The sequence below is a fragment of the Aquarana catesbeiana genome, linkage group LG01, assembly GCF_042186555.1.
Source record: "Aquarana catesbeiana isolate 2022-GZ linkage group LG01, ASM4218655v1, whole genome shotgun sequence".
Lineage (NCBI taxonomy): Eukaryota > Metazoa > Chordata > Amphibia > Anura > Ranidae > Aquarana > Aquarana catesbeiana.
This window is the reverse complement of record NC_133324.1, coordinates 697,745,135-697,772,265: the sequence shown is the minus strand read 5'-3', so window position 1 is coordinate 697,772,265 and position 27,131 is coordinate 697,745,135. Positions and strand designations below refer to the sequence as shown.

Sequence of the window (27,131 nt, the reverse complement as noted above, 5' to 3'; positions counted from 1 at the left end):
TGTGAATGAGTATGGGGTACATCGTACCCCTACCCATTCACCTGGGGAAAAAAGTGTCAATAAAAAAAACACACTACACAGGTTTTAAAAGTAATTTATTAGGCAGCTCCAGGGGTCTTCTGCCGACTTCGGGGGTCTCTCAGGCCTCTTCTCCCTCTCTACGGTGTCCTCTCCGCGCTTTCTGGTTCTTCTCCGGTGCCTTCTTCCTTCTGCAGGGCTCGTCCACTATCTTCTGCTCTTTTGCCGTTCTTTTGCTAGTGGAGGAGCCCGGTCTTCTGAGACGTCTTCTTCCCTCTTCTCTTCCAGAGATGTTGACACGACGCTCCCTCTCGCTGTAATGCCATGAACGAGGTCCGCAACCAATTATATAGGCATGGGGCGTGGCCACCGGGTGATGTCACCCGGTGACCCCGCCCCTTATGTCGTCACAGTCCCAATCATATACTCCTTCTTAGGAATATGTAAATATCTGAATTCCTATAGCCTGTCCACAGTTCTACGTTTATACAACAGATGCTGATAATCAGGCCTAGTGTGGAGTACCACTGATGTTCCCACCTGTAGCTGTCCATTTAGGCAGTCATTTTGCACTTTTCTTCTTTATCATCTGTATAATCTGAAAATTTGAGTGCATGACTTACAACTAGATCTGCTTTGATGATGTTGAAATTTGTGGGGGGGGTTTTCAATAAGGAACAATTTCCTGCTCCTAGTTTAAACGGTTTGTTTAAAAAAAATTGCATATTTAAAATCCTTTCCATCAGATTGATTTCAGTGGTATATACAAAGGAAATGTTATTTTCTTAATTGTACAATGCTGGTGAATAGCTCCTATAGATCTTGACCTTCAGGTCAGATCCTTCAGGACCCTGGCAAAGTATGATAACCCCTTCCACATCCAGCAAACCCATTTTTGTGTCCATAGGCTTCTAGCTTGTAATTCTGATAGCAATGATATTACTGGACCGAAGAGTACATTTGTTTCTTCACATAAAAAGAACCCTTCTCCCTCTGGCTGCATTATTGCCAGTGCAGCAATATGATTACCACTTGAAAATTGACTCCCCTCTGCAGCACCTTGGGAACTGTAGCCTTCACCGGGTTATTGAGCAGCCTTCAGTCACAGGACAAGTGCACCCTTTCTGCTCTGCAACAGTCACTGCACTGATTAGGGGGTTATGAGAACCCCTCAGGGAATTCTTTCCCCACTCACAGTGGCCATCAGGCAGAAGGGGAATGGGGTGAGAAGATCTGCACTCCTCCTTTTTAACCACAGAGGATATTTTTGGCTACTATGGCAAACATGAAGGGGAAAAGCTCTATTCGAATATTAAACGATGGATGCACAAGGTGTAACGGCGCCATTGCTTCCCAATGAAGGGGGGGGGGGGGGCGCGAGTGAATCCTAGAAGTCTGAAAACTTCTGGGAGGATGGACATTTCCTCTCAATCTCACCTAAACTGAGAGAGGCTATTAAGGTTTTAGTGGATGTGGTGGGCTCCTGTTTGATACTAGACCTAAGGTCGACAGTATGATATCTCTTCCCAAGTCCAAGAAACCTACTAGGTCCTTTTTAGTTCACCCACTAGTACAGGCTGTTCTGTTTGAGGACTGGCCATGGTCAGACAAAAAGTGTACAGGCCTCCCAGGAGGTTTCACATAGTAGTACCCAGTAGAGGAGACCTACCACAAACAATGGAAAGTGCCAGTGGTGAATCCTCATGTTTAAGGCCCTCCTCAAAGCCTCTTTTGATCTGTCAAGCTCAGCCATACAACTGTTGCTGGTGTCTATCGCTGTTTGCCAAATTCTGTGAGTCCAGGGCAACCCTGATGCCCACTTTTTCTGTGTTCCAAAAACTGAAGTGGCCTTGCACTCCTGGGTAGACAGTCTGGTGAACTTTCTGCATCAAGCTTCTCTTGGTGCTCATGCCAGTATAGATGTGCAGGATCCTCTGGCTATTTAATTGGTCTGTGGAGATAGTTTGTAAGAAACGTTTAGAAAGGATTATGTATGAAGGAAAATGATTCTTCACAGAATCACTAGACATCTTTTTAAAGGAAGTTATGAGCAGAAAAAGCACTCACATACCTAGTAGATAGAAAGCTAAGATTCCAACGGCAAAGTTTGCTGCTTTTGGGATCCAGACTTCTGCTTTTAGGACTCATTTACACCATAATCTGTGTTTACTGTGCATTTCTGCATGCGCATTTGTGCACATTTTCCGTGCAGTTGCAGTATGTTTTTTTTTTTTTAAATCATTTATTTCAATCTATTTTCTTTACTAAGTTGCATTTACATAGATTTTCACTCAATCATGTACAGTTGTGTGCGCTTGTTTTCAGTGCATTCCGGTATGGAAAAATCCAGCATGCTGTACTTTTTTTTTTTTTTTTTTTTGCATTAGTGTAAACTAGGCCCAGTGGAATATATTATTTTTTTTGCATATGTATTTATACTGCGTTTTTGCTGCATTTTGAAAATGCACCTGACTACATCTGATGTATGCGAGTCTTTAAAGTCATGTCCCCCACTTATTCCCATCACAAGTCCTGCATGTCCAAGCCGGCCAGGATTGAGGCTATATCCTCCTCACAGTGAAGTCTCCCTCCAAATCAGCAATTTGAGATGTCCGAGCAGCATTTCTAGTTTTTGGCTCCTCCCTTTGGCCTACCCATGACCCCACGTTTTTTTTTCACCAAGGTGCTTGCCCCATTCCTCGCCTTCTGCAAGGACTCAGGGAGTCTGCATTATCAGCTATCTGGACAATCTTCTTGTCTTGAAGGTTCACGCCGCTCTGGCAGCTAATGTGTAGCAGACAATACAGACTCTTTAGAGCTTCAGATGAATTCTCAATCTACAGATGTCTATGTTGGATCCAACCCACCACTTGGAGTACCTGGACCTAGTCATGGATATGTCCCAAGCCTAGATGTTTCTCCTTGGGAAAAGGTGTCGACTTTGTGAGCTCATGTCCAGGCCCTACACTCCAAAAAGCTTCCAGTGGACCAATTTTGCATGAGGGTATTGGGCCTCATGGTGGCCTCATCTGAGATGGTGGATTCCCCAGTTTCACTTTAGGCTTCTGTAGCTCAATGTGCCAACTGCATGGGACAAGCTCCCTCAGTCTCTGGACAGGTCCATGTGCCTATGCCTGAGGGTAAGGATATCTCTAACCTGGTGGCTGACCATCCCTGTGCTGTTATCTGGGAAGTTCTTTCTCCTGTTAACCTAGACAGTTCTCATGATGGATGTCATCCTCTCAGGCTGGGGAGGTTTCATAAGTTTGGAAACGATCATTGGGGCAGTCCAGCCTTACCATAAACAAACTTGAACTTAAAGGGTTATTTGCCTATCCCTGCTGAGGTGGACCACCCAGCTTCAGTCAGATAATGCCACAGTCATGGCTTACATCAGTCATCAGGGTGGTCATTCGAGAAGCAGACCTAATTCTGGATGGGACTTCACAGTTCAGTTGACACCACAAGAAAATAGTTTTTTTTTTACGGCATGCCTTGAACATAACTGATTTGAGAAACCGATAAATTCAAGGGATCAGTCCTACTTTCAAGCAGAAATTTACCCATAACACTTATAGACCCATAACTTTATAGAAAATAATGTTGTTTATGAAAGTACATACATTCCATATTAAACATTATGCAATCAAAATTAGTGAGTGCTGTAAGTTGCCTCCATCATTACTCCTGTTTCTTCTTGCTGGAGGCAGCCATTTTGTTGAAGCCCAGAGCTCCTTGAACAGCAGTAAATCATAAAGTGGAACTAAACCCATCGATTTAGCAGTTTCGAAAAACAGTTGCATGCCTGTCAAATGGCTGGTGTCATAACTTATCACCAAGGCAGTTGCAGTGCAAACAGAAGCAGCTTCCTTGGCTGTAAGACCCCCTTTCACGCTGAGGCACTTTTCAGGTGTTTTTGCGCAAAAAATATCACCTGAAAAGTGCCTCTCGTGCCTCACCAGTGTGAAAGCCTGAGTGCTTTCACACTGAGGCGGTGCGCTTGGGGGACGGGAAAAAAAGTCCTGCAAGCAGCATCTCTGGGGGGTACACCCTTTCCTAAATGCCCTGCCCATTGAAATGAATGGACAGCGCTGCCGAAGCACCTGCAATATGGGCGCATGTTTAACCCATTCTTCGGCCCCTAGCGGGGGTTAAAGCTAGAACCAGCGCCACTCTGATACCTTGTACACACGATAGGATTTTCCGATGGAAAATGTGTGATAGGACCTTGTCTGAAATTCCAACCGTGTGTAGACTCCATCACACATTTTCCATAGGAATTTCCGACACACAAATTTTGAGAGCTTGCTATAACATTTTCTGACAACAAAATCCGTTGTCGGAAATTCCGATCGTGTGTACACAAATCCGACGCACAAAGTACCACGCATGCTCAGAATAAATTAAGAGACGAAAGCTATTGGCTTCTGCCCCGTTTCGTACGTGTTTTACGTCACCACGTTCAGAACGATCAGATTTTCCGACAACTTTGTCCGACCGTGTGTATGCAAGACAAGTTTGAGCCAACATCCGTCGGAAAAAATCCATGGATTTTGTTCTCGGAATGTCCGATCAATGTCCAACCGTGTGTACAGGGCATAAGGCTACTTTCACACTGAAAGCGCCTGGCATTAGCGGTAGAGTGCTTTCACACTGAAAGCGATGGCCGTTAGCGCTAAAGCACCGCTCGTTTTTGGGCTGCTTTTCGGCCGCTAGCAGGGCACTTTTAACCTAAAGAAAAGTGTTAACTCCCATTTTGCGGTGCTTTCAAATCGCTTATCAGGTGCTTTGAAAGCGCTGCCCATTCATTCCAATGGGCAGGGCGTTTTAGGAGCGCTAAATACAGTTCTCCCAGCCCGCCCCAAAGATGCTGCTTGCAGGACTTTTCTGAACGTTCCGCAAGCGCACCGCCCTAGTGTGAAAAGTCACACTGGAATGAATGGGAGGCGGTCTTCAGGCGCTTAGCAGAGGCTTTTTCCAGCGCTAAAGCACCTGAAAACCACCCCAGTGTGAAAGGGATCTTAAGGATAGAAGGGTTTCATTCCGTTTTAAGGCTGTCAGCAGATCGGCCTCTACTAACTAGGCAGTGCCTAAAAATGGAGAGCAACTGAGCATGTGCAGGGTGAGACACTGGGGTCGATTTACTAAAGGAAAATCCACTGTGCACTACAAGTGCACTTGGAAGTGCAGTCGCTGTAGATCTGAGGAGAAGATCTGAAATGAGGGGAGGCTCTGCTGATTTCTATCATGTAATCATGTGCAAGCAAAAATGCTGTTTTTTTTATTTTCCTTGCATGTCCCCCTCAGACCTACGGCGTCTGTACTTCCAAGTACACTTGCAGTACACAGTGTATTTGCCTTTAGTAAATAAACCCCCCAGTGTTACTGGATTTTAAACAGTATTGACACTTACTTTTAATGTTTTACATAACTATACCTGCAAAAGGGGCCAGCATTAAGTGATCTAGCAGGTCTTAATTTTCTGACTAAAGTAGGAATTAAAAGAGAAGTTTCTTTTTGTTGGAATAATACTTACCTAGATGGATGCAGCATCGGCCCGCTGCTGCATCTGTCCCCCACTGGCTCTAAGACTGAGAACTGAGTGATCAAACACCCCTGATTGCTTAGCTCACAGTGCTCCGTGAGCAGAGAGCTGGTGACTTAACCCTTCCCAAACAAACAAAAAAAAATTTTGCGGGAACTCCGAAAGCCAAGAGAATTACCTAACTAAAGCCAGACAGACAGTTTGAATCCTGCTTAACCGGCAGAGATTCGAACCATGTATGGGCAGGCTGAATGCACCCAAGTTGATCGATCATTCAACTTGGGTACAATCAGCCTGTTGGATTTTACATGCAATTATTGCTAGCAGCTGTTATAGCCACTAGCAATAATCACGGTTTTCTCCAGAACACAATGGCTTTGCAGGAGGGATTCCCCTTCCACAGTCAGTGATGGGGGAATCAAACAATTCTCTTTCCTGCAACCCATGGTTGCAGGGAAGAAAATCGATCCGTCTGTAGTCGGACTAAGGCACAAGATGCTCTCTAGACTGCCTACTACTATGATCTAGTTATTCTTTGTAAAGACTCAGTTGGATAACAGATCTTCAAGAAACCCCTATATCATTTCAGATATTTTTTTACAGGAAACCATTTTCCTTGTGTCAAATGCTGAAAAGAAATGAAGGACATACAAACACTAATTTACCTTATTGGTCTTTAAGTTAGATATGACTTTTAGATGACCAAACGCTTCCCGCGTAGGGACATTTTCCCAAAACTAAATTAACACAAACTGTGTCATCCCTGCATATCTCATCACTGCAAACTGTGGCAATAAAAGGATGCAGAGAAGTAAGGGATGGATAATGTGATCTTGCATAAACTGCCATGTGGAGTCAAATTATTTTTCATACACCTTCCATGTGATATCTTGCTAAACTTTTAAGTCTATGTAAAGCTAATTTTCTTTCTTTTTTTTTTTTTTTTTTGAGGGTATAGAGTGCTCACTTGCTGCAAAATCCTAAAATGTGAAATTTGTTTCTAGGTGGAAAGAACTTTACTTATGCAACTTGTTTTTTATGGATTAACCATCTTTTATTTAGTATACCAAGTGATTACGGTATTTTATTTTTCTTCTATAAAATGCTTTTACTTTTTTGTTTTGTCATATCGGACTTCACACAGGAAAAATATCTCTTTAATGGTATATGTGTGAATGATCTTGATCCAATATGTGCCCTGGCTCATTACTGATAAGCTAGTGGATATTTCACTGCTGGCAATAGCCCCCAAAGGGGTAGCAAAAATGGAAGAGATTTGTCTATGTGCGTCTTTATGCTTCAAGCCATAATTGAGACACTTCTAAAAATCAATAAGTAAACATTCTGAGCTATGAAAATGTATATGTAATGATGTTTTTGCAATGTCTCCAGCTCATTATGAGCAAAAAGAGATCCAGGTGCTTTTGTTAGTACTGCAAATGGGTTATTTTGCAGCCATTCTGTGTGCTCTGTAGGAAGAAGAGGTGTTGGCAGCCCGGGGCAAGGAAGACTCATCAGACAAACGGGTGCAACAGCTCCAGACTGCGGTAACACAATTAGAAATCAGGTAATTACTGTTATACTGAAAATGAATGGTATTCTTTCCATGCAGACTCTAGCTCTGCATTAATTAATTTGCATGGTTTGAGTAATTGCTTTATGTTTTATCCTGTATGGACAAAAAGTATATATAGCAACATAATGGTGATAAAGCACTAGGCCCGCGATAAGAATAAGAATTAATTTCAATAAGAAAAATTAAGAATAAAAACAAATTTTTCATGCTGAATAGCATATTAAAGATCTCCAGTACTGTTCCAGAAAATAAGGCACAATTAATTTAAATCAAGACTAAAGGGTTCATGTAAAACATATCTGGGCAGGTAAGGCAGGCCATACACATTCAAACTGTGTATGGGCAGGCTGAATGTACCAAGTTGATAGATCAATCAACTTGGGTACAACAAGCATGCTGAGTTTTACCTGCAATTATCACTAGCGGCTGCTATAGCCGAAACCAATAACCACTGTCTTCTCCTGGCAGAGATGGCTTCCTCCGCCCCCACCGGGAAAATACAATGGCCCGGCAGGAGGGATTGCCACATCAACACTGTCTGTGTTGATGGGGGAATCAAAGAAATTTGCTCCATGTATGGTAGGCCCAAGTATTTATGGTGGAAAAGTATGTACTCTGTATGTCCCTTCTTCCATAAAACCTCTCCCCTGCCTGAAAAGTAACTTTCCTATACAAGTGCCTTGAAAAAGTATTCATATCCCTTGAAACTTTCCACATTTTGTCATGTTACAACTAAAAACATAAATGTATATTATTGGGATTTTATGTGATAGATCAACACAAAGTGACGCATAATTGTGAAGTGAAGTGAAGTAAAAACTATAAATGGTTTTCAACATTTTTTTTACAAATAAATATCTGAAAAGTATGGCGTGCATTTTTATTCAGCCCCCCTGAGTTAATACTTTGTAGAACCACCTTTCGCTGCAATTACAGCTGCAAGTCTTTTTGGGTATGTCTTTACCAGCTTTGCACATCTAGAGAGTAAATTTTTTGCCCATTCTTTGCAAAATAGCTCAAGCTCTGTCAGATTGGATGGAGAGCGTCTGAACGGCAATTTTCAAGTCTTGCCACAGATTCTCAATTGGATTTAGGTCTAGACTTTGACTGGGCCATTCTAACACATGAATATGCTTTGATCTAAACCATTTCATTGTAGCTCTGGCTGTATGTTTAGGGTTGTTTTCCTGTTGGAAGGTGAACCTCTGCCCCAGTCAAGTTTTTTTGCAGATTCTATCAGGTTTTCTTCTAAGATTGCCCTGTATTTGGCCCCATCTATCTTCCCATCAACTCTGACCAGCTTCCCTGTCCCTGCTAAAGAAAAGCATCCCCACAACGTGAAGCTGCCACCACCATGTTTCACGGTGAGGATGGTATGTTCAGGGTGATGTGCAGTGTTACTTTTCCGTCACATATAGTGTTTTGCTTTTAGGCCAAAAAGTTCAGTTTTTGGTCTCATCTGACTAGAGCACCTTCTTCCACGTTTGCTGTGTCCCCCACATGGCTTCTCTCAAAGTGCAAAATGGACTTCTTATGGCTTTCTTTCAACAATGGCTTTCTTCTTGCCACTCTTCCATAAAGGCCAGATTTGTGGAGTGCACGACCAATTGTTGTCCCTTGGACAGATTCTCACACCTGAGCTGTGGATCTCTGGAGCTCCTCCAGAGTTACCAGAGTTGAGCTTCTTGGCTGTTTCTCTTATTAATGCTCTCCTTGCATGACATGTCAGTTCAGGTGGGCGACCATATCTTGGTAGGTTTGCAGTTTTGCCATACTCTTTCCATTTTCAGATGATGGATTGAACGGTGCTTCGTGAGATGTTCATAGCTTGGGATATTTTTTTATAACCTAACCCTGTTTTAAACTTCTCCACAACTTTATCCCTGACCTGTCTGGTGTGTTCCTCTGCCTTCTTGATGACGTTTGTTCACTAAGGTTCTCTAACAAACCTCTGAGGACCTCACAGAACAGCTGTATTTATAATGAAATTAAATTATACATGGGTGGACTCTACTTACTAATTAGGTGACTTTTGCAGGCAATTGATTCCACTAGATTTTAGTTAAGAGTATCAGAGTAAAGGGGGCTGAATAAAAATGCACGCCACACTTTTCAGATATTTGTAAAAAATGTTGAAAACCATTTATCATTTTCCTTCCACTTCACAGTTATGTGCCACTTTGTGTTGGTCTATCACATAAAATCCCAATAAAATACATTTACGTTTTTGGTTGTAACATTACAAAATGTGGAAAATTTCAAGGGCTATGAATACTTTTTCAAGGCACTGTACATCATCCCAGTGTAGCCAATTAAGATGTCTAAAGACTCTGGATTTGGAAGAAGGCTGGGAGAACTTGCAGGTGATGGAGCAATGAGGCAGAGTGCAGAAGTCACAATGCTGGAGGTGGACACTTTACAAGGTAAGTGTGCCCATAATGTGCATCTGTGCTGTACATACTTGAACATTATGGAAGGAGCTCCTGGGAGGCAAAAAACGTTTAGTTCTACTTTACCTAAAATGTTTGTATTATTTTCTCTGTTTGCTTTTTTCATTCACATAACTATTATTTTCATTTCTCACTGCTGAAAATAACGAATGTTATGGCAAATAATGATCATTATAACTTAGAGAATTGAGGCCATGATATGCTGCAAAAAAGGAATACCCTGCTTGTGTGGTGTTATGTTTCCTTCAAAATAAATTAAAGATATTCAGTGGCGGCTGGTGCTCCATCGGTCAGGGGGGTGGGGCGGGACCTGACCACAGATGCCCCCCGTCACTCCAGCCCACCACTGCGCACCATACACCTCCCCAACCTCCCCGGTCGCTGGCTCTCTTACCTTGTCCGTGTCCCGGCCTCCTTGTCTCAGCGGGCACAGCACACAGGGCATCCCTGGCTCTGTACTGAGCTCCGGCTGGAGGCAAAAGACAGCCTATAGAGCGCTCCTCCATGGCGGCTGGTGGGTCAGGCTTCCCCTGCGTGACGTCACCTCCCTCTTCCTTTGTAGCCGATCGGAACGTTTCTCCTTTCGGCCAATCGGGAAACCGGTCTCAGACCGGTTTCCCGATTGGCCGGGAGGAGAATCAGTGTGAAAATAGCGAATATTCATTCACTATTGACACATAACTGGGTGGGCTTAGGGTGCCCTGAGCCCACCCTTATTTGAAGACTATTAGAGCCCTTTGCTCTAATCGCGTGCTTCAAAAAAACAAATCCCCCATTGGAAGCCATGCGTTTGTCGCCCTGCATGTAGATTAGGGGGCCAAACGCATGGGGGGGTGGCACCCTTGCACCCCTAATGGACGGACCACCACTGAAGATATTAAAGAAATGATGTGAAGCCCACTTTTACTGGCTATGCCCAGCCCCAGTTTCATTAGGGAGATCCTGTTGCAAGGCCAGTCATTTTAATGAAAAGGTTAAAGTAGAAGTCCAGCCAAAGCTCGTTTGGCTGGGCTTCTCCTATGGATCACAGGAGTGCAGTTCGTTTTTGCACTCCTGTGTCCTGTTTTCAGAAGAGCGCAGACAGAAATCAGTCCAGGCACCGCGTCATCCCGACAATGGAAGTCTGGATCCGCCAGGTGCCTGGACTGACACCCATCTTAGCCTCTCGGCGAGCCGCTGAGAGCCTGAGACATCCGCTCACCGCCCCTCCACAGCTCAGGGAGGAGGGAGCAGAGCGGAGAGCTTCTGATTGGCAGTCAGCAGCTCTCTGCTCGGGGATGTTCAATCGCTCGGTTCTCAGTGTAGAGGTGCTTAGGGACAGATGCAGCAGAGGACTGATGCTGCATCCACCGAGGTAAGTAAGAAACTGAAAAAAAAATACTTCATACTTCTCTTTTAAGTTTATATGTCTAGTTTTATGTATGTTCTTTACCTGTAAACCCCTACATTGTGTAGACATCCTAAAACCCTGAGACTGCAGCTGTGCACTGCCATCTAGCAGCCCCACCAGACTCGGAGCTGTCACTCAAATGTATAGTATTACTTTTCTCTTTCTTCTGGAAGCTGTATAAAAGGTTATATTAGGTGAGTGAAGGAGTGGAGATGCTTGGCCAGCACACACAGTTATTAGATGCACCCAAACCCTCCACACTAATGTTTGGTTATCTAATGAACTTCTGAATGTGAATGGTGATTAGTGAAAGGAATGATCAATAAGCAGCAGGAGAAGCAAAGGAGCCATGGATCCATAAACAGCATTACTGGGGTTGGGAGGCATCAACAAAAGGAAGAATTTAATTTAGGTTAGTTTAGGTGCTGCTTAGCCACCATTAACCCTACTAAATGTATATAGCAAATCTTCTGGATTGAACAACATCTAGAATCATTCAGCACACTTCCTGTGAGCGCAGGGCAACAAGAACACACCCCTGAGCTCATGTCATAGTGCCACCCCTGAGCTCACAGGAGAATATTGAACAGAACAACACCCACATCACTTTGTGAGTTCATCTCTCTGCATCATTGAGGACCACAGTCAGAGGAAGAAGAGGACCTCACATCCTGGACCAAAGACAGCACAAACCACCCACTTCTGCTCTAGATATATACTTCCCTGCATCCCATGGTCACAGCGATAAGATTGTCACATGTTTAGTCAGTTTTAAGCTTAACAACTACAGTGGAAAAGAATCACCCATTTTTTAAAATAATCACATTTTGTTGCTTTGCAGCCTGAAATGAAGACACACAGTTTTTGTTTTATCCAGCTGTATTTACTCAGTGCAACTTATAACATCCAAGTGAAAGATGTAACAACAATATGTCAGAAAAAAATTAAAAACAGAATAACTGACTTGTAAACTCAATCAGGTGTAACTAATCACCTTCTCAATGGCACACAAAGCCATTTGACTTTCAATTGTGATCAGCTGTGGTCATATTGATTAGCGCAGCATGAAAAGAGCTTTCCTAGAGCATTTCAGTCCCTGATAGTGCAACTGAAGCAATCAATTAACTATGGGTGGCAAGGCACTGTCAAAAGATCTCTGGAATAAAGCTGTGGACAAGCACAAGTCAGATGCATGGATACAAAAAAAAATTCAAAGGCTTTATCAATGCCTAGAAGCACAGTAAAGTCTATTATTTAGAAGTAGAAGGTATTTGGTACAACACAGATCCTCCCTTGATCAGGACGTCTCTCCAAACTGGATCAAAGAGCCAGGATGAAACTGATCAGAGAGGCTACCAAGAGGCCTACAGCAGCTCTGAAGCAGTTGCAGGAATTTATGATGAAAAGTGGTCATTGTATGCATGTGACAACATAATCACAAATTCTCCACAAATTTGGCTTGTATGGGAGCCACTCCTCAAGAAAGGTTGCATGCAATCATAATTGGGCTTTGCCAAAATGCACCTTAAAGATTCTGAGTCCACATGGAAAAAGGTGTTATGGTCAGATGAGACTAAAATTGAATTATTTGGCCTCAATACCAAACCATATGTCTGGTGGAATTCCATACAGCTCACCATCCAAATAACACCATTCCTACAGTAAAGTATGGAGGTGGTAATATCCTGTTATGGGGGTGTTTCTCTGCAGCAGGGACTGGAGCACTTGTCATGATAGAAGGAAAAATGGATGGGGCAAAATACCATCAAATTCTTCAGGAAAATTTGCTGCTCTCTGCCAGAAAATTTTCAATGGGAAGAAGGTTTACCTTCCAACATGACAATGACCCAAAGCACACAGCAAATATAACCACACAGGGGTTGAAGGAGAAAAAGGTGAATGTCCTTGCATGGCCTAGTCAGAGCCCAGACCTAAACCCCATTGAAAATATGTGGAATGACTTGAAGACTGCAGTCCACAAACGGGTCACCATCAAATTTAACTGAACTTGAGGAGTTCTGCAAAGAAGAGTGGGCAAATGTTGTCTAGATGTGCAAGGTTAGTAGAAACATATCCCAACAGACTAAAGGCTGTAAGTAAAGCAAAAGGTAGTTCAGCAAAATACTAACGTAGGGGGTGATCCTTTTTCCAACTCAGTAATTCTGTTTTTGATTTTTTTTGGGGGGGGAGGGGGCTAGTTCACACCACAAAAACACACTCCAGATCTGTTCTGGATGCATTTTTGATGCATTTGTGGATGCTTCTTTTTCCAGTTTTTTTTTTTCACTGTACAGGGGATCTGGTGTGTATTTGAGGAATTCCAGTGTGTTTTTGATGCGTTTTTACTGTGTTCCAGCACAGTTAAGTGCAGAAAAACATGCAGCATGTGAACTATGCCATTGGAAACCATCTAACCTACTTTCTATGCATTTTGATGCAGGAAAAGAAACTCACTGGACTGCATGTGGTGTGAACTGGCCCTGAATTTTTTTCTGAAAATCTGTGGAATGACTTATAAACTGCAATCCACAAACAGTCACCATCAAATTTAGCCGAACTTGACCAGTACTGTAAAGAATAGGTGGGCAAAGTCTAGATTTGCAAAGTTAGTAGAGACATATCCCAACAGACTAAAGGCTGTAATTAAAGCAAAAGGTAGTACAACAAAATACTGACACAAGGGGGTAATCCTTTTTTCCAACTCTGAATCTGTTTTTGATTTATTTTTTATCTGACATGTTGGTGTTATATCTTTCACTTAGATTTTAAAAGTTGCACTGAGCAAATACAGCTGGATAAAACAAATACTGCATATCTTCTTTTCTGGGTGGAAAGCAACAAAGTGTGATTATTTTAAAGGGGATGATTCTTTTCTATACCCACTGTATATTTATTTATTTATTTCAGGTACTTATATAGCGCCGTCAATTTACGCAGCGCTTTACATATACATATAGTACAAGGACCCTCCAAAATAATTTATAATCAGTCAGGCAAACCCTTGCAATACATGATTGTTCAATTTACTTTAGATCTGTTAACAATCAGGCTGTAGTTTGTGTGGCCACCTTTTAGGACTCTGCCATGAAAGAGACATTCCAGCAGCTGCAAAACCAATTTTATGGTCTCAAGCACTTCTGCTTGATATTCTCTCCATGTAAAATATATATTTAGTGCAACGACCCTCTTAAGCAAACAATAATAATTAATCAGGCAGACCCTTGAAATAGGAGATTTTGGCAGCTGCAAAACCTCTTTCGTGAATGTTTTTGTTGCTAGGGAAAAAATAATCTCAAGCACTGGTAGGGCTGGGTTTTTAGCTATTCTACTGTTGCTCAATAGGTCATCATTGGCAGCAGACAGAGCTGGATAAACTTTCATCATCCAGTGTCATCTTCCTGCGTACATTCAAATATGTTTTTTTCCATGGTGAAACCCAGACCGTTCTTAGTAAAGCCCCAGTGTTCTATCAGGAGTACATATGTCTCTTCCAACTGTGCTTAGCTTTTGAGCAGCTACTTTACTACTGCTCAGTATTCTCTGCTTGTAAAAATGAAGTCGCAGCTACAGTTTATATGATTGAATGTGCTTTCTATATGTGACCTTGTCTGATACTTAGAATGCTGATGCTTGTGTCTGATTCATGAGTGAACTACTTATAAATATCAAACAACGGCAAGCGAGTAATAAAAAGCATTAAACATGACCTGTCACATTTCAATTTATAAGCTACACTAGTTGTACTGCGGTTAAAGGGAAAAAGTTAGCAATCTCTGTAAAATCTAGGTCATACTGGCTCTGTCATGGTTGCTTATATCATTGCTTTGATCTGAGTATTTATGTTCATAAACCTCATTTTCCATTTTCTTCATGAAGGTTGAAAGCAGCAGTACAAGATGCAGAACAGTTAAAAGGGGAAAAAACACAATTGGAAAAACACATCGGGGAGCTACAGGCAAAATGTTCAGAAATGGAACAAGAGAAATACGAAGCTATTTCCAGAGTACGAGACAGTATGCAGATTGTAGAGGAAGCCAACATTGTGAAAAGCCAGGTAAGACCCTGGAAATATGTCAGTGTTTCTAGAATATGTTAGAAACTCCAGGAGTCCTGTCTAAACAGAGCTGAGGGGGACTTGGAAAGCAATCACCTTTTTTTCTATGTGGCTTCAGGACATTTCTGATTCACGGGTTGCTTAGCAGGAATGGGGGTTATTTTTTTTAATTGCATAACAATACTGACAATATGGCATTCATGTACATAATTTCTTTTTCTCTGAGCAGTAGTAGAGTAAAGCCTCGTACACACGATAAGGATAGTGGACAAATAATCGTCCATTTTTTTTGCATGCTAGTCTCATATGGAAAATGAAGAGGTTACTAAAGTTACGAAAATTCTTGTATGATAGAATCCAACTTCGAAAAGTGATGTAATGCATTGTATTGTAATGTATTCTTTCATTTCCAAGAATGCATGGTCATGCTCTTCTAATTTTTTTTTTTGGACGAACACTACCAATTAAATGAAAATCATACGATCTGGTATTGTATGAGAAAAATGTTTGTATTTTTTTCCTTTTGGATAATTTTAGATGAACTGTCCTGATCGGCTACTGATCGGCTCTTGAAAGCAGTATAATAGCGATCAGATTATCTTCGAAAGTGGTGTTTTTAATCTGATTTTCTTATCCTGTACTAGGCATAACAATTATGAAATCTGGTTGTTGTAGTTTTGTTCATCTTTTTACTGGTTCATTTAGCGCAGACAGCCTTTTTTTCAGCTTTGTTGAAGGGAAACTCTAGCCTAGACAATGTTGATTTCATACAAAACAAAAGTGTCTACATAACCACTCTGTAATATACGTACATATATATGCACACATAACAATATACTCCTTTTTTTTTTTTTTTTTTTATTAGTGTCTAAATTAACACACATAGGTGCACCTTCAGGATTCTGTACAATTTTATTTTCATCTATATTCAAATCCAATGAAACTTCAAATTGACAGTAAACGCTATCCTTATCCACCAAAAACCTAATAGCCCTGTAATCTATCTTTCAACAAATTGTTTAATTGTGTTTTTCTGCCTTTTTTTAAGTGAGTTCCCGAATCTCTCTATTTCTCCCTCACTTCCACTTGTTTGGAAGGAGCAGTGGACGTTAGTTGAGGTTATGTGGAGCAAGAGAGGGTGGCTATATTCCTACATACCGTGGGAACGTGGAGAACACACATAGTAACCCTCTAACACAGCCTTTTTTAACCAGGGTGCCTTCTGGGTTCTTTAGGGCTGCCTTGGAAAAATGCATACAAATTAGTGGATGGATCAAACTTTAATTTTTGTTACAAAGGTTACTAACGAGGACTTCTGCACAACATCCTTGTTTGCCCCTCTCCGTCAGCACTGGGGTCACTTTAGCTGAGGGAGGGAGAGAAACTAAGTGCAAACAGAAATGCTAGAATACTATTCAGTACCAGTGTGCAAAGGTATTTGCTTTGTAAGAAAAAATCTCCTCTAATGCTGGGTGCCCTCTAATGTGGATGCTGCAGCAATGTGTAAAACTATTAGTTCAGTTTTTTACATTTTTGCATAGGGTGTCTCAAGATTTTAAAGGGTGCCGCAAATGAAAGAAGGTTAGGAAACACTGCTCTAACAAGAAGTCAGATCAGAACAAAAAGCAAACAAGAAAACTAAATCTGGAGAAGGCTGAGAGCAATAGAGGGTATTTTTTGAGATAAGAGTATAAGAGTACATACTTTCTATAGCATTTTTTTTTTTAACCAGAGTTAAGTGTATCTCTGGCGTATCTGGCCAAAGCTTTTATTAGTTTTGGATTGGGGGGGGGGGGGGTTAGACCCTCTGTAATGTTTCAATACAAGCCAAAGATCACTTATCTCCCACTAAAAGACAGGGAACTGTATGGCAAACTAACGTAAATTCGGTGTAATAGTTAGACATCTTGGTCAATCTGATTTGTCAGCTGCACCATATTTCATCACTTTGTACATTAATTGATGCCTTTTGACACTGTGCAGTTAATTAAATAATTATTGTGCTTCCGAGCATGCGATCTTATGTTAGTGTCACTCCAATTTATATAATTGCTGTCACTCTAGGATTGCACACCTGCCTTTTGGCTTTCACCCAAGAGAAAATGAAACCTTGTTTAAAGGAGGTCAGATGTTGCTTCTGTCTGTAGCTCTCTAGCTGACCTCAGGCTCAAGTATTCTTGTTAAAAGTGCGTTAATTATCCAAATGCCCCGGTTATCCAGCAGCTGCATCAGAAGGCTTCGCAACCAGATGTGGGGTCTGTTCAGGTGAGCTTCTCCACTTGTTTGCCTAAGGACGCATTCAGGAATAAAGCTGGATTCAGCTACATGGAAACTTTGTTAACAGTAAACTGATTAAACAGACCATCAGAAAATAGAGAATATTTAGCATTTGCTTTGACTTGTAATTTATTATTTGTGCAGTGGGTGGTCTGTGCATTCATGTTTGGTGCACAAAATATGCATCATCTCCATTACTTTAATGTTCCCCTAATTGGCCTACCAGCATGTAAGTTAAAACTATATTTTAATTAATTCTGAACTCTGGTGCTAGTTATATTTTCTACCAACCTCTTCACCAGTTTTATGTCTCATTAGTTGCAACTGTAATGGCCACACAACTCCAATCAGATCTATTTTAAAAGCTACGCTGGTAGCCAGGCTCCTCCCTCCTTTGTATTCTTAATAAAGGAAAGCAAGGAGTTCAGGTTATGTAATTGGATCTGCCTTAAAACACATTCACACCTAAGCACTGCTCTAGTGTGTCTTATGCCTAGAAATGTTCTCCCATGCATAAATTGCTAGTTATGAAAAGTTTTTAGTGTGCAGTTTGAATTCCTTTCATTAGGTGCAATGCAAGGCATCCTTCAAGGGTGCGTTTCACCTCATTGGGTTTCCACTGCACAGGTATATTGATACATATACATGCCTAAATTAGACCATGTCCTCTTTGATGCTTGAGACAGTCCCAGGTCATAGAAAATGTAAACACCAGATTAGCCTACACGTTAGCTCCAAGCGTTTCTCCAGGTGCTGTTATGGTTCCTTTACACCTAGCAACAAATAAAAACGCCAGAATGATCACTCTGATATAGAATCAAAGAAAAAGCATTTTATATTGTATTTAGCACTTTCTCTAAATTGAGGCTTTTTCCAATAAAGAACTTTTAGCATGGGCCAGAGTGTAATTATTTCAGGTTTCTGGATAAATTTAGAGTTACTGCAGGTTTCTTTATTTAATGGTGTGATACTACAGTTTATCGTATTTTCTTATTTTCCTTGGGATAAATTTAGGAACTAGGTTTAGAAATGTTTGTTTATGTAAAGTATAAAGTGATCTTTTGCCCAAACAGTCACATTAAAGTATTTACATGCTGTAAACAAGCAGTAACTGTACCTTAAAACAAGGCCACATTAACCTCTGTATCTGTAGGTATTGTGGAGAAATTCATTTTTACATTTCACAATAGAGGTACAGAAACTTTAGCTTTTAACCCATGGAGAGCAAATCTTGGCAACCTGCCCAACTCTCTAATGTAAACACACAGCAGGTGTTTTTGACCTCTTTATGATGGACAAAACTTAAAGTGGTAGTAAAGTCTTAATTTTAACTTGAATAACAAGGCTTACCTGTAGGTACAGTGAATACAGTGGCTTGCAAAAGAATTCACCTTCCTTGGCATGTTTTGTGTTTTGTTGCCTCACAACCTGGAATTAACTGGATTGTTTGAGAATTTGCATCATTTAATTTACAGAACGTGTCCAGAACTTTGAAGATGTGTTTTGTTTTTTTTTTGTTTTTTTGTTTTTATTGTGATGCAAACAAATAGGACAAAATAACAAAAAAAGTCAATGTGCATAACTATTCACCCCCCCAAAGTAAATACTTTGTAGAGCCACCTTTTGTGGCTATCACAGCTCCAAGTCGCTTTGGATAAGTCTCTATGAGCTTGCCACATCTTACCACTGGGATTTTTGCCCACTCCTCCTTGCAAAACTGCTCCGGCTTGTGAACAGCAATCTTTAAGTCTGACCACAGATTTTCTATTGGATTGAGGTCTGGGCTTTGACTAGGCCATTCTAACACATTTACATGTTTCCCCTTAAACCACTCAAGTGTTCTTTTAGCAGTGTGTTTGGGGTAATTGTCCTGCTGGAAGGTGAACCTCTGGTCTAGCCTCAAATCATACACAGGGTGGTACAGGTTTTGCTCAAGAATATCCCTGTATTTAGCACCATCCATCTTTCCCTCAACTCTGACCAGTTTCTCAGTCCCGACTGCTGAAAAACATCCCCACAGCATGATGCTGCCACCACAATGTTTCACTGTGGGGATGGTGTTCTTTGGGTGATGTGATGTGTTGGGTTTGCGTCAGACATAGCATTTTCTTTGATGGCCAAAAAGTTCAATTTTAGTCTCATCAGACCAGAGCACCTTCCTCCATACATTTTGGGAGTCTCCCACATGCCTTTTCGTAAACTCAAAACGTGCCATTTTGTTTTTTGCTGAAAGTAATGGCTTTCTTCTGGCCACTCTGCCATAAAGCCCAACTCTATGGAGCTTACGGCTTATTGTCGTCCTATGTACAGATACTCCAGTCTCTGCTGTGGAACTCTGCAGCTCCTCCAGGGTTACCTTAGGTCTCTGAGCTGCCTCTCTGATTAATGCCCTCCTTGGCCGGTCTGTGAGTTTTGGTGTGCAGCCGTCTCTTGGCAGGTTTGCTGTTGTGCCATGTAATTTCCATTTGGTTAGGATAGATTTGATGGTGCTACTAGGGATCATCAAAGATTTGGATATTTTTTTATAACCTAACCCTGACTTCTCAACAACATTGTCTCTTACTTGTTTGGAGAGTTCCTTGGTCTTCATGGCAGTGTTTGGTTAGTGGTGCCTCTTGTTTAGGTGTTGCAGCCTCTGGGGCCTTTCAAAAAGGTGTGTATATGTAATGACAGATCATGTGACACTTAGATTGCGCACAGGTGGACATCATTTCACTAATTATGTGACTTCTGAAGGTAATTGGTTGCACCAGAGCTTTTTATGGGCTTAATAACAAAGGGGGTGAATACATACGCACATGCCAGTTATCAGTTTTTTATTTCTGAAAAATCATTTTATGTATATATTTTTCTAATTTTACTTTACCAACTTTGACTATTGTGTTCTGATCCATCACATATAACTAAAAAAAAAAAAAAAAAACATTGAACTAAAAGCTGTAATGTAACAAAATAGGTAAAAAGCCAAGGGGGTGAATACTTTTGCAAGGCACTGCATCTCCAAAACCTGCACGGTTTAGGAGATATTCACACTGAATGCAGCCAGTGATGCCACCGGCGCATGCGCTCTGAAGGGTCTACCCTTCAGAGCTCCGTGCCACGGCTGCGTCTCCCACGCGCATGTGCTGGAGTTATGTCATCGCAGGTCAGCCAATCAGAAGGCCTGAGCAACCAAGTGCCGCTGGAGGCCTTCATTCTAAGGTAAGTATTTCATAATGTGCTAGTATGAGATGCATACCAGCACATTATGCCATTGTCTTGCAGGTTTGTTTGTTTTTTTTTCTTTAAAAGTTGCAGTTTACTATTGCTGTAACGCCTGAACACAGTTTTTCAATTTTGACATGTGTTCGTAAAACTGTACATATCATCACAACGAATTGGTCTATCTTCGTATATTATATTATACCTTGTTTTTTCAGGACAATATGGAAAATGGTTACCATACTTACTGTAATTTTCCATTCCTGGGAGCACATCATGTCAGCCTACGAGTGGGTCAGCTCCACCTCTCTGACCCCACAGGACAACCCCCTGCTCAAATAAAAGGAGGGATTCCCCCATACCCCAGCGTTCCTAACACGACCTCATGGAAACCCTAGGCTGACATGATGAGCTCCCAGGAAAGGAAAATTACAGTAAGTATGGTAACAATTTTCTGTATTCCCAGGGCTAATCATGTCAGCCTACGAATGGGATATAGCTAGCATAAAAAGAAAGGGCGACACCAAGCAAACAAAAAAAAAAACAAGAAACTACGCAGACTGAATGCAAAAGAATTGTATCAAAAATCACACAACACAGAAACAAGCACCAAGGTGCCCAAAGCACGGGAAGGGCCATCCATCACGTTCAAACAGTAATAGTAGGTGGAAGCGTTGGGGGACTTTCAGCTGGCAGCCTTACAGCATTTTCACTGGAATCCTGGTGTGACTTACCCACGAAGCCGATGTTGCCATTGTGGAATGCGCATTAACCCCCTCTGGAGGGGAAAGACCCGAAGCTACCGATGCCGATCTAATGGTTTGGACTATCCAAGAGGAAAAGGATTCTAGGTGAGGCCATTTGATCCATTTTATGACTTACTGATAGATGAACCAGTTATTCGCCAGCCTGAACTTCTGCATTCTCTGCAGATACGTGGAAAAAAATATGACATAAAAATTGTGTCTACCCTTGACCAATCTTCCTGTCCCAAAACTGCAGACAGATAATGATGGTTGCACCACTTCCCAGCTTATATGTAAAAGGTCCAACCCTTCGAAGAAAAAAACGGAACTGGATTAAGAACCACTCTGTCTTGAAACAGCTCACAATATGGAGACTTGGCTGAGAAAGCTTGGATTCTTTACCAAGACCCGACTGGTTGTTGATTTAACTATAAGGTTGCTCGCATAAACCATGCCAAATGGATCTTCTAAGCAATAAACAGTTAGAGCTGAAACGGTCCACAGCTGGACCGAACTGTTGCTAAACCCTTTGTCTAGGACCGATCCAAGATCTCAATACAAGAGGAAGACTCAGGATTGAATCGAATAATCACTGCCACCCCACAGATCTTTTCCAAGTGCTATAGTACGTAGCATACCAGGACATCTTCCAAGATTTGAGCAGCGTCCACTGAGACTCTGCTATGCCCGCCTGGGCTAGCCTGCTTCTTACAAATAGCCAGGCCATCCAGTTGAGCCATATTAGGACGAGGCATGCCGCCCAAGTACCAAAGATCTCTGAAGTGCCATCAGCGGAGCTATCAACAACTGCCTCAACAGCGGAAACCATAAACGGATCATGTTCAAGATTAGAGACATTCAAGGAAAAACATATACAGGCCAGAATATCCAGCACTGGGACAGAGCATCCTGACCCCTGGCTCTCAGATGGAAGAACCAGGAGAACACTGGCAGCTGAGCACTGACAGAAGATGCCATTAAATCCACTTGTGGGGTGCCCCACTGAGCAAACAGTTGTAGAAAACATTCATTTGTTTAGATCAAAAAAGCGTGTGCTTAAAAAGTGTCTGCTCACGTATTTCCCACCCCGGGAAGGTCAGAGACTGACCAGGACAACAGATTGCAGGCCAGCACCCCGAAAGATGTGTGCCGCAATCTGTCCAAGGCTGCTTATTCCTCCCTGATTTGATGACACATATGGTACTGTTGTCTGTCTGAATCCTCACAATGGCCCTGAAGCAGTGGTGCAAAGGTCAGTAATGCCTCCTGTGTTGCCATCAGCTCTAGAACGAGGAATCAATCCCTTCGATCTTCCTTTAGCAAACTGGTTCTGACAGTGAGCTTGACCCACTGCTGGAGTAAAGCATACTTAAGGTGTTTAAGCTGCCATCGAGCCCAGGCCACTGTTGGGACTGCTGCATTCATTAATACCCTCATACAATGTCTTGCTGATATCAAATGACTCGTCTTCATAGCACAGACCATCAAGATCAAGAGTAGTATCTTCTTCTGTGGAAGGAACACCTTCCCCACTACTGTCAATTGAGACACCCAGATACTATAACCTCCTTGTGAGGGAACTAGCTGGCTCTTGCTGAAGAGGATCAACCAACCAAAGCTCTGTAGCATCTCCAGGGCCCTCGCCCGATGATTCCAAAGTCCTTTAAATTACTTCCACTGCTTTCCATCTAAAAGGCATCTCACCAGCCTTGGAAAGGAGGAATTAAAAAGCAGACATAGGTCATCCTCCTACATATATTCTTCTTTGGAAAAGGCTGAAAAAGGTTGTGTGGCCTGAGAAAGCTCTTGAGTCCAGTTACAGGCTTCAGAAGGAAAACTGCACCTTGGCAGAATAGATGACCTTTGCACAAGTCCAAACAGCTCTTTTAGAGTGTCTTGACCTCATGCTTAATGAATTGTGACAATTGTGTCTAACATCATCTTAATGTCCGACTGCCTGCGCAAAGCATGCATAAAGTCATCTTCATGCACATCTTGGCAGAGCCTGAAGAGGGATGCTTTTCCTGGAAAGCAGATGGGCACTCTCCCCTACCTTCTTTAGTAGCGCTAGTCTTTATTTGGGGTTGGCATTTGCTTTTCTGCAGAAAAAGAAGGCAAGTAAAAACATCGAGCTTGTTCAATGACTATTAAGCAGCAGTGTATTGCCTCCTGCAGAAGGAAGCTCAGTAATGAGGAAAATGTCCATGCCAACTATGATTTTGCAATGCTTCTCCATTGAGAGTGATTTACACTCATATACTGCCCCAGAGACCAGCAGAGGGGCTCCCTGATAGATGATGCATTTAACGTGTGAACACAGGGACCACATCCCAGTGGAACAGGATGGACAGCCCAAAGTTTACTCAGGCTAGGTAGGAGATATGTGCCAATTTCCTAGACCCGGTCCCTTCACAGGGTGAGTGGAAACAACTCCTTTAATGTATTGACCACATGTTTACTGAATGTGACAACCTAGTAGGCATTGTCATCTTGTCTTTGGCTGCCTGAACCAACAGGATTCACACAGTCCATCTGCATCTTCTCTTGGAAGAGTCTGGAAAAAGTTGATTTGCCTACAGTGTGAGTGGAAACCACTCCTTTAGAGTGTATTGCTCACATGTTTATTAAATGTGACAACCTATCCGTTGTTGACATCTTTGTCCTTGGCTGCTTGAAGCAGCAGGATTCATACAGTCATGTTCATTCATATCTTCTCTTGGATGAGACAGAAGTGGATTGTTTGCCTGGGAAGCCCTTGAGACTGCACATTGCCAGAATAGCCAACCCCTCACTGGGCCAGTGGAAACATTCCTTAGAGTGTATTGACCACATGTTTAACCTCCCTGGCGGTATGATTATTTCGGATTTTAGGTGCTGAAAGCGGTACCATTATTTTGCATGGAAATTTGGCGTTTTATATTGTAGGTCTGTAAATCTTAACAATAACACACTTAAATCTGTCCAAACCAGAGTCTAGTAGATATCCCGGGTATGATAAAGTTTGAAACACAAAAACATAAATTATAATATAATAAATAAAAATAAATAATTAAAAAAAATAAAAATAAATAGTAATAAAATAAAATTTCCCCACAATTCACTATCGCTCAATTCTGCAAGTGTTCTAATTTACTATTGCTGTTTTCTAGCTGGTCTAAAGCCACTTTTGACATAAAGGGACACTTTTTGGTTGCTATGGACAATCTCCAGTTTCCATGCAGAAAGAACAGTGTATATCATGTAAAACTGCATGCAGGGCATGGGCCAAAGCACTGGGGACAAAAGGGATGTGAAATCATTTCATACAGTACTGTAATCTGTAAGATTACAGTACTGTATGTGTTATGATTTTTACTTTTTTTTAAATTTGCCGCCAGGATCCGCCCCCGTGCGTCGCGCCGCTCGCAGGGAACGGAGCCTGGCACAGAGAGGCTTCGGAGGGGGACAGAACCCTCGGACACTGCGGGTGACATCGCAGGATCCCGGGGACAAGGTACGTAACGCCGCCCCAGGATCCTGCAATGCGATCCCGAGTGTGGCTCGGGGTTACCGCTAATGGTACTGAATTTTAACCCCGAGCCACACTCGGGAAAACCGCCAGGGAGGTTAACGAATGTCACAATCTGTTAGCTGTCGTCATCTTTATCCTTGGTTGCTTGAACAAAGCACTATATTTGCAGTCATGTTCATCCTTAATCTCTCTTAGAGTCTGAATAGAATTGTTTGCCTAGAAAGGCTTGGAGACTGTTTGTCGTAGGAACAGGTAACCCCTTCGCAGAGCAAGTGGAAACACTCCTAGAGTGTATTGACCTTGTGTTTAAACTAATGTGACAGCCTGTTAAGTGTTGCCATCCTTATCCTTGTCTGCTTGAACCAACAGGATTCATACCATCACATTCATGTGTATCCTCTCTTGGAAGAGTCTGGAGAAAGTTGATTTTCCCACAGTGTGAGAAAAACAACCTCTTTAGGCTCCGTTTCCACTAGTGCGACTTGTCATGCGACTTTGGACACAAAGTCGCATGGCAAGTCACAGTGCATTGATCTCAATGGCACATGTTCCCATCAATGTGACTTTGAAAAGGTGCCTGCACTGCTTTGATGCGACTTTGGAGTCCCACCAGTGGAAACATGCCCAAGAGTGTATTGCCCACATGTTCAATGAATGTGACAACTTTATAGGTGTCGTCAAGATTCATACAGGGCTTTGCCTGCCAAGGCATGAGTGGCACAGACCAATTTAAGGCAGTGCTTAAAGCCTGCCAGTTTGAGGAACTAAATGCTAAAATCCCATAGTTAATTTCTCATACACTTGAAAGAAAAACTCTTACCCGAATGGTTCTCCTTAGCAATGACTGGCTACCAGGAAGAGTTGATGCTCATGGCTTAGCAATATAAGCAAATGGCTTTGCAACAAACTGGCAGTAAGAAATACAAGGAGGTAACCGTACACAGTCTTACTGTACAAGGAGCTCTTGACCTCCCTTCTGTCTCTGTAAAAAATCAAATTCCTTGATAAACAGGATACTAAGCAAGAGTCATTTGGTAACTTAATATATTAAAAGTTATCCATCTACGATAGCCCTGCGGATTGATAAAGCAGTTCAAAACAAAATTTAATGCAATAGGAATTAGCTTGTTTGGCAAGAATCCTCTAAGGGGTTAACCCCTGCCAAAGGGAGGCAAACACAGCAGCTTCCCAGACCAGAGTCCTGACATTAGCACCAGGTGCTATTGAAACAAACTTAGCTATGCCAGAAGCAGGACAAGGATAAAAGAGCTTGTTTAGGACAAAAACAAAAAGGCAGGATCACAATATTTTTTTGCAATGTACACAGCTTACCCATAGCTAGTACAGTTCTCTTTTCTTTTTTTTTTCAAAAAGTAGATTGAGGCTGGCCATACACTACACAATTATCCAACCTCCCCCAGATCCATCTTCCACTACACAGTGCAAGGACCTGCCTGATTGCACACAAATTAAATGGGTTTATGTTTGATCTCACACTACATGGTTTTGGTAAACCTAAAGGAAAGCCGAAAACTAACTGCACAGTGCACGGCCAGTCCCTCACCCCAATAGCCAACATGCAGCCAGGCAGGTGCCTCCATTCCACCGCAAGCTGCTGTGGAACTCAAAGACATCCCAGCTGCCATACGGGGATCTGTACAAATTAGAGAAACATCACTGAATGAAGTAAGATGCATTACAGACAAAATAAAAAGGTAAATTCAGGCAGAAAGACATACCCTACCCAAAGAAGCAAGGGGGGGAGCCATGCTGCCGTTTTACCATGGATCTCCAATTGCACCATTTAGGCCGCATACATCTGCCTGGAAATTATGGATCAGCAGGGGATTTACTGCCGACCAAGCGACCTCCTGGTAGGGATCTTCATTATTCCCTCTTTTCCCATTCTTTCAGTAGTAGGAGAGCTGTCCTGGAGCGAGGACAAAAAAAGGAACGCTGGGGTATGGGGGAATCCCTCCTTTTATTTGATCAGGGGGTTGTCCTGTGGGGTCAGAGGGGTGGAGCTGACCCATTCGTAGGCTGACATGATTAGCCCCATTTGGTAGTAAACGGTAATGGATATCTCCTGATGTTTTTACTATCAAAGGAAAACTAATAACATAAAATAAACTAATAATATAAAACTAGTAATATAATGTCATTGTTTTAGAATTTAGCTGTATGTTTTTGCTATCCCTATAACCTAATTCACCAAAGAACAACCCAAAACGAATATTCCTACTCCTAACGATTGCAGCAATCCCACGTATGTGTATGTTATTTGTTGTTTGTACTCGTAGTGGGGCGCAGAGAAAAAATAATACACATTTTGCTTTTTTTATTCTGCCTCAAAAAACACGAAT

The 27,131-nt window shown here is 42.0% G+C and overlaps 1 protein-coding gene across 1 annotated transcript in view; it reads left to right on the top strand.

The window, feature by feature from the left end:
• Positions 1-27,131, top strand: part of SCLT1 (sodium channel and clathrin linker 1) — a 238,260-nt gene that overhangs the window by 126,581 nt on the left and 84,548 nt on the right. The window contains exons 12-13 of the mRNA XM_073603794.1: positions 7,039-7,130; positions 14,856-15,033. Coding sequence (XP_073459895.1) covers positions 7,039-7,130; positions 14,856-15,033 — 270 coding nt within the window. The remainder of the gene's footprint in view (positions 1-7,038; positions 7,131-14,855; positions 15,034-27,131) is intronic.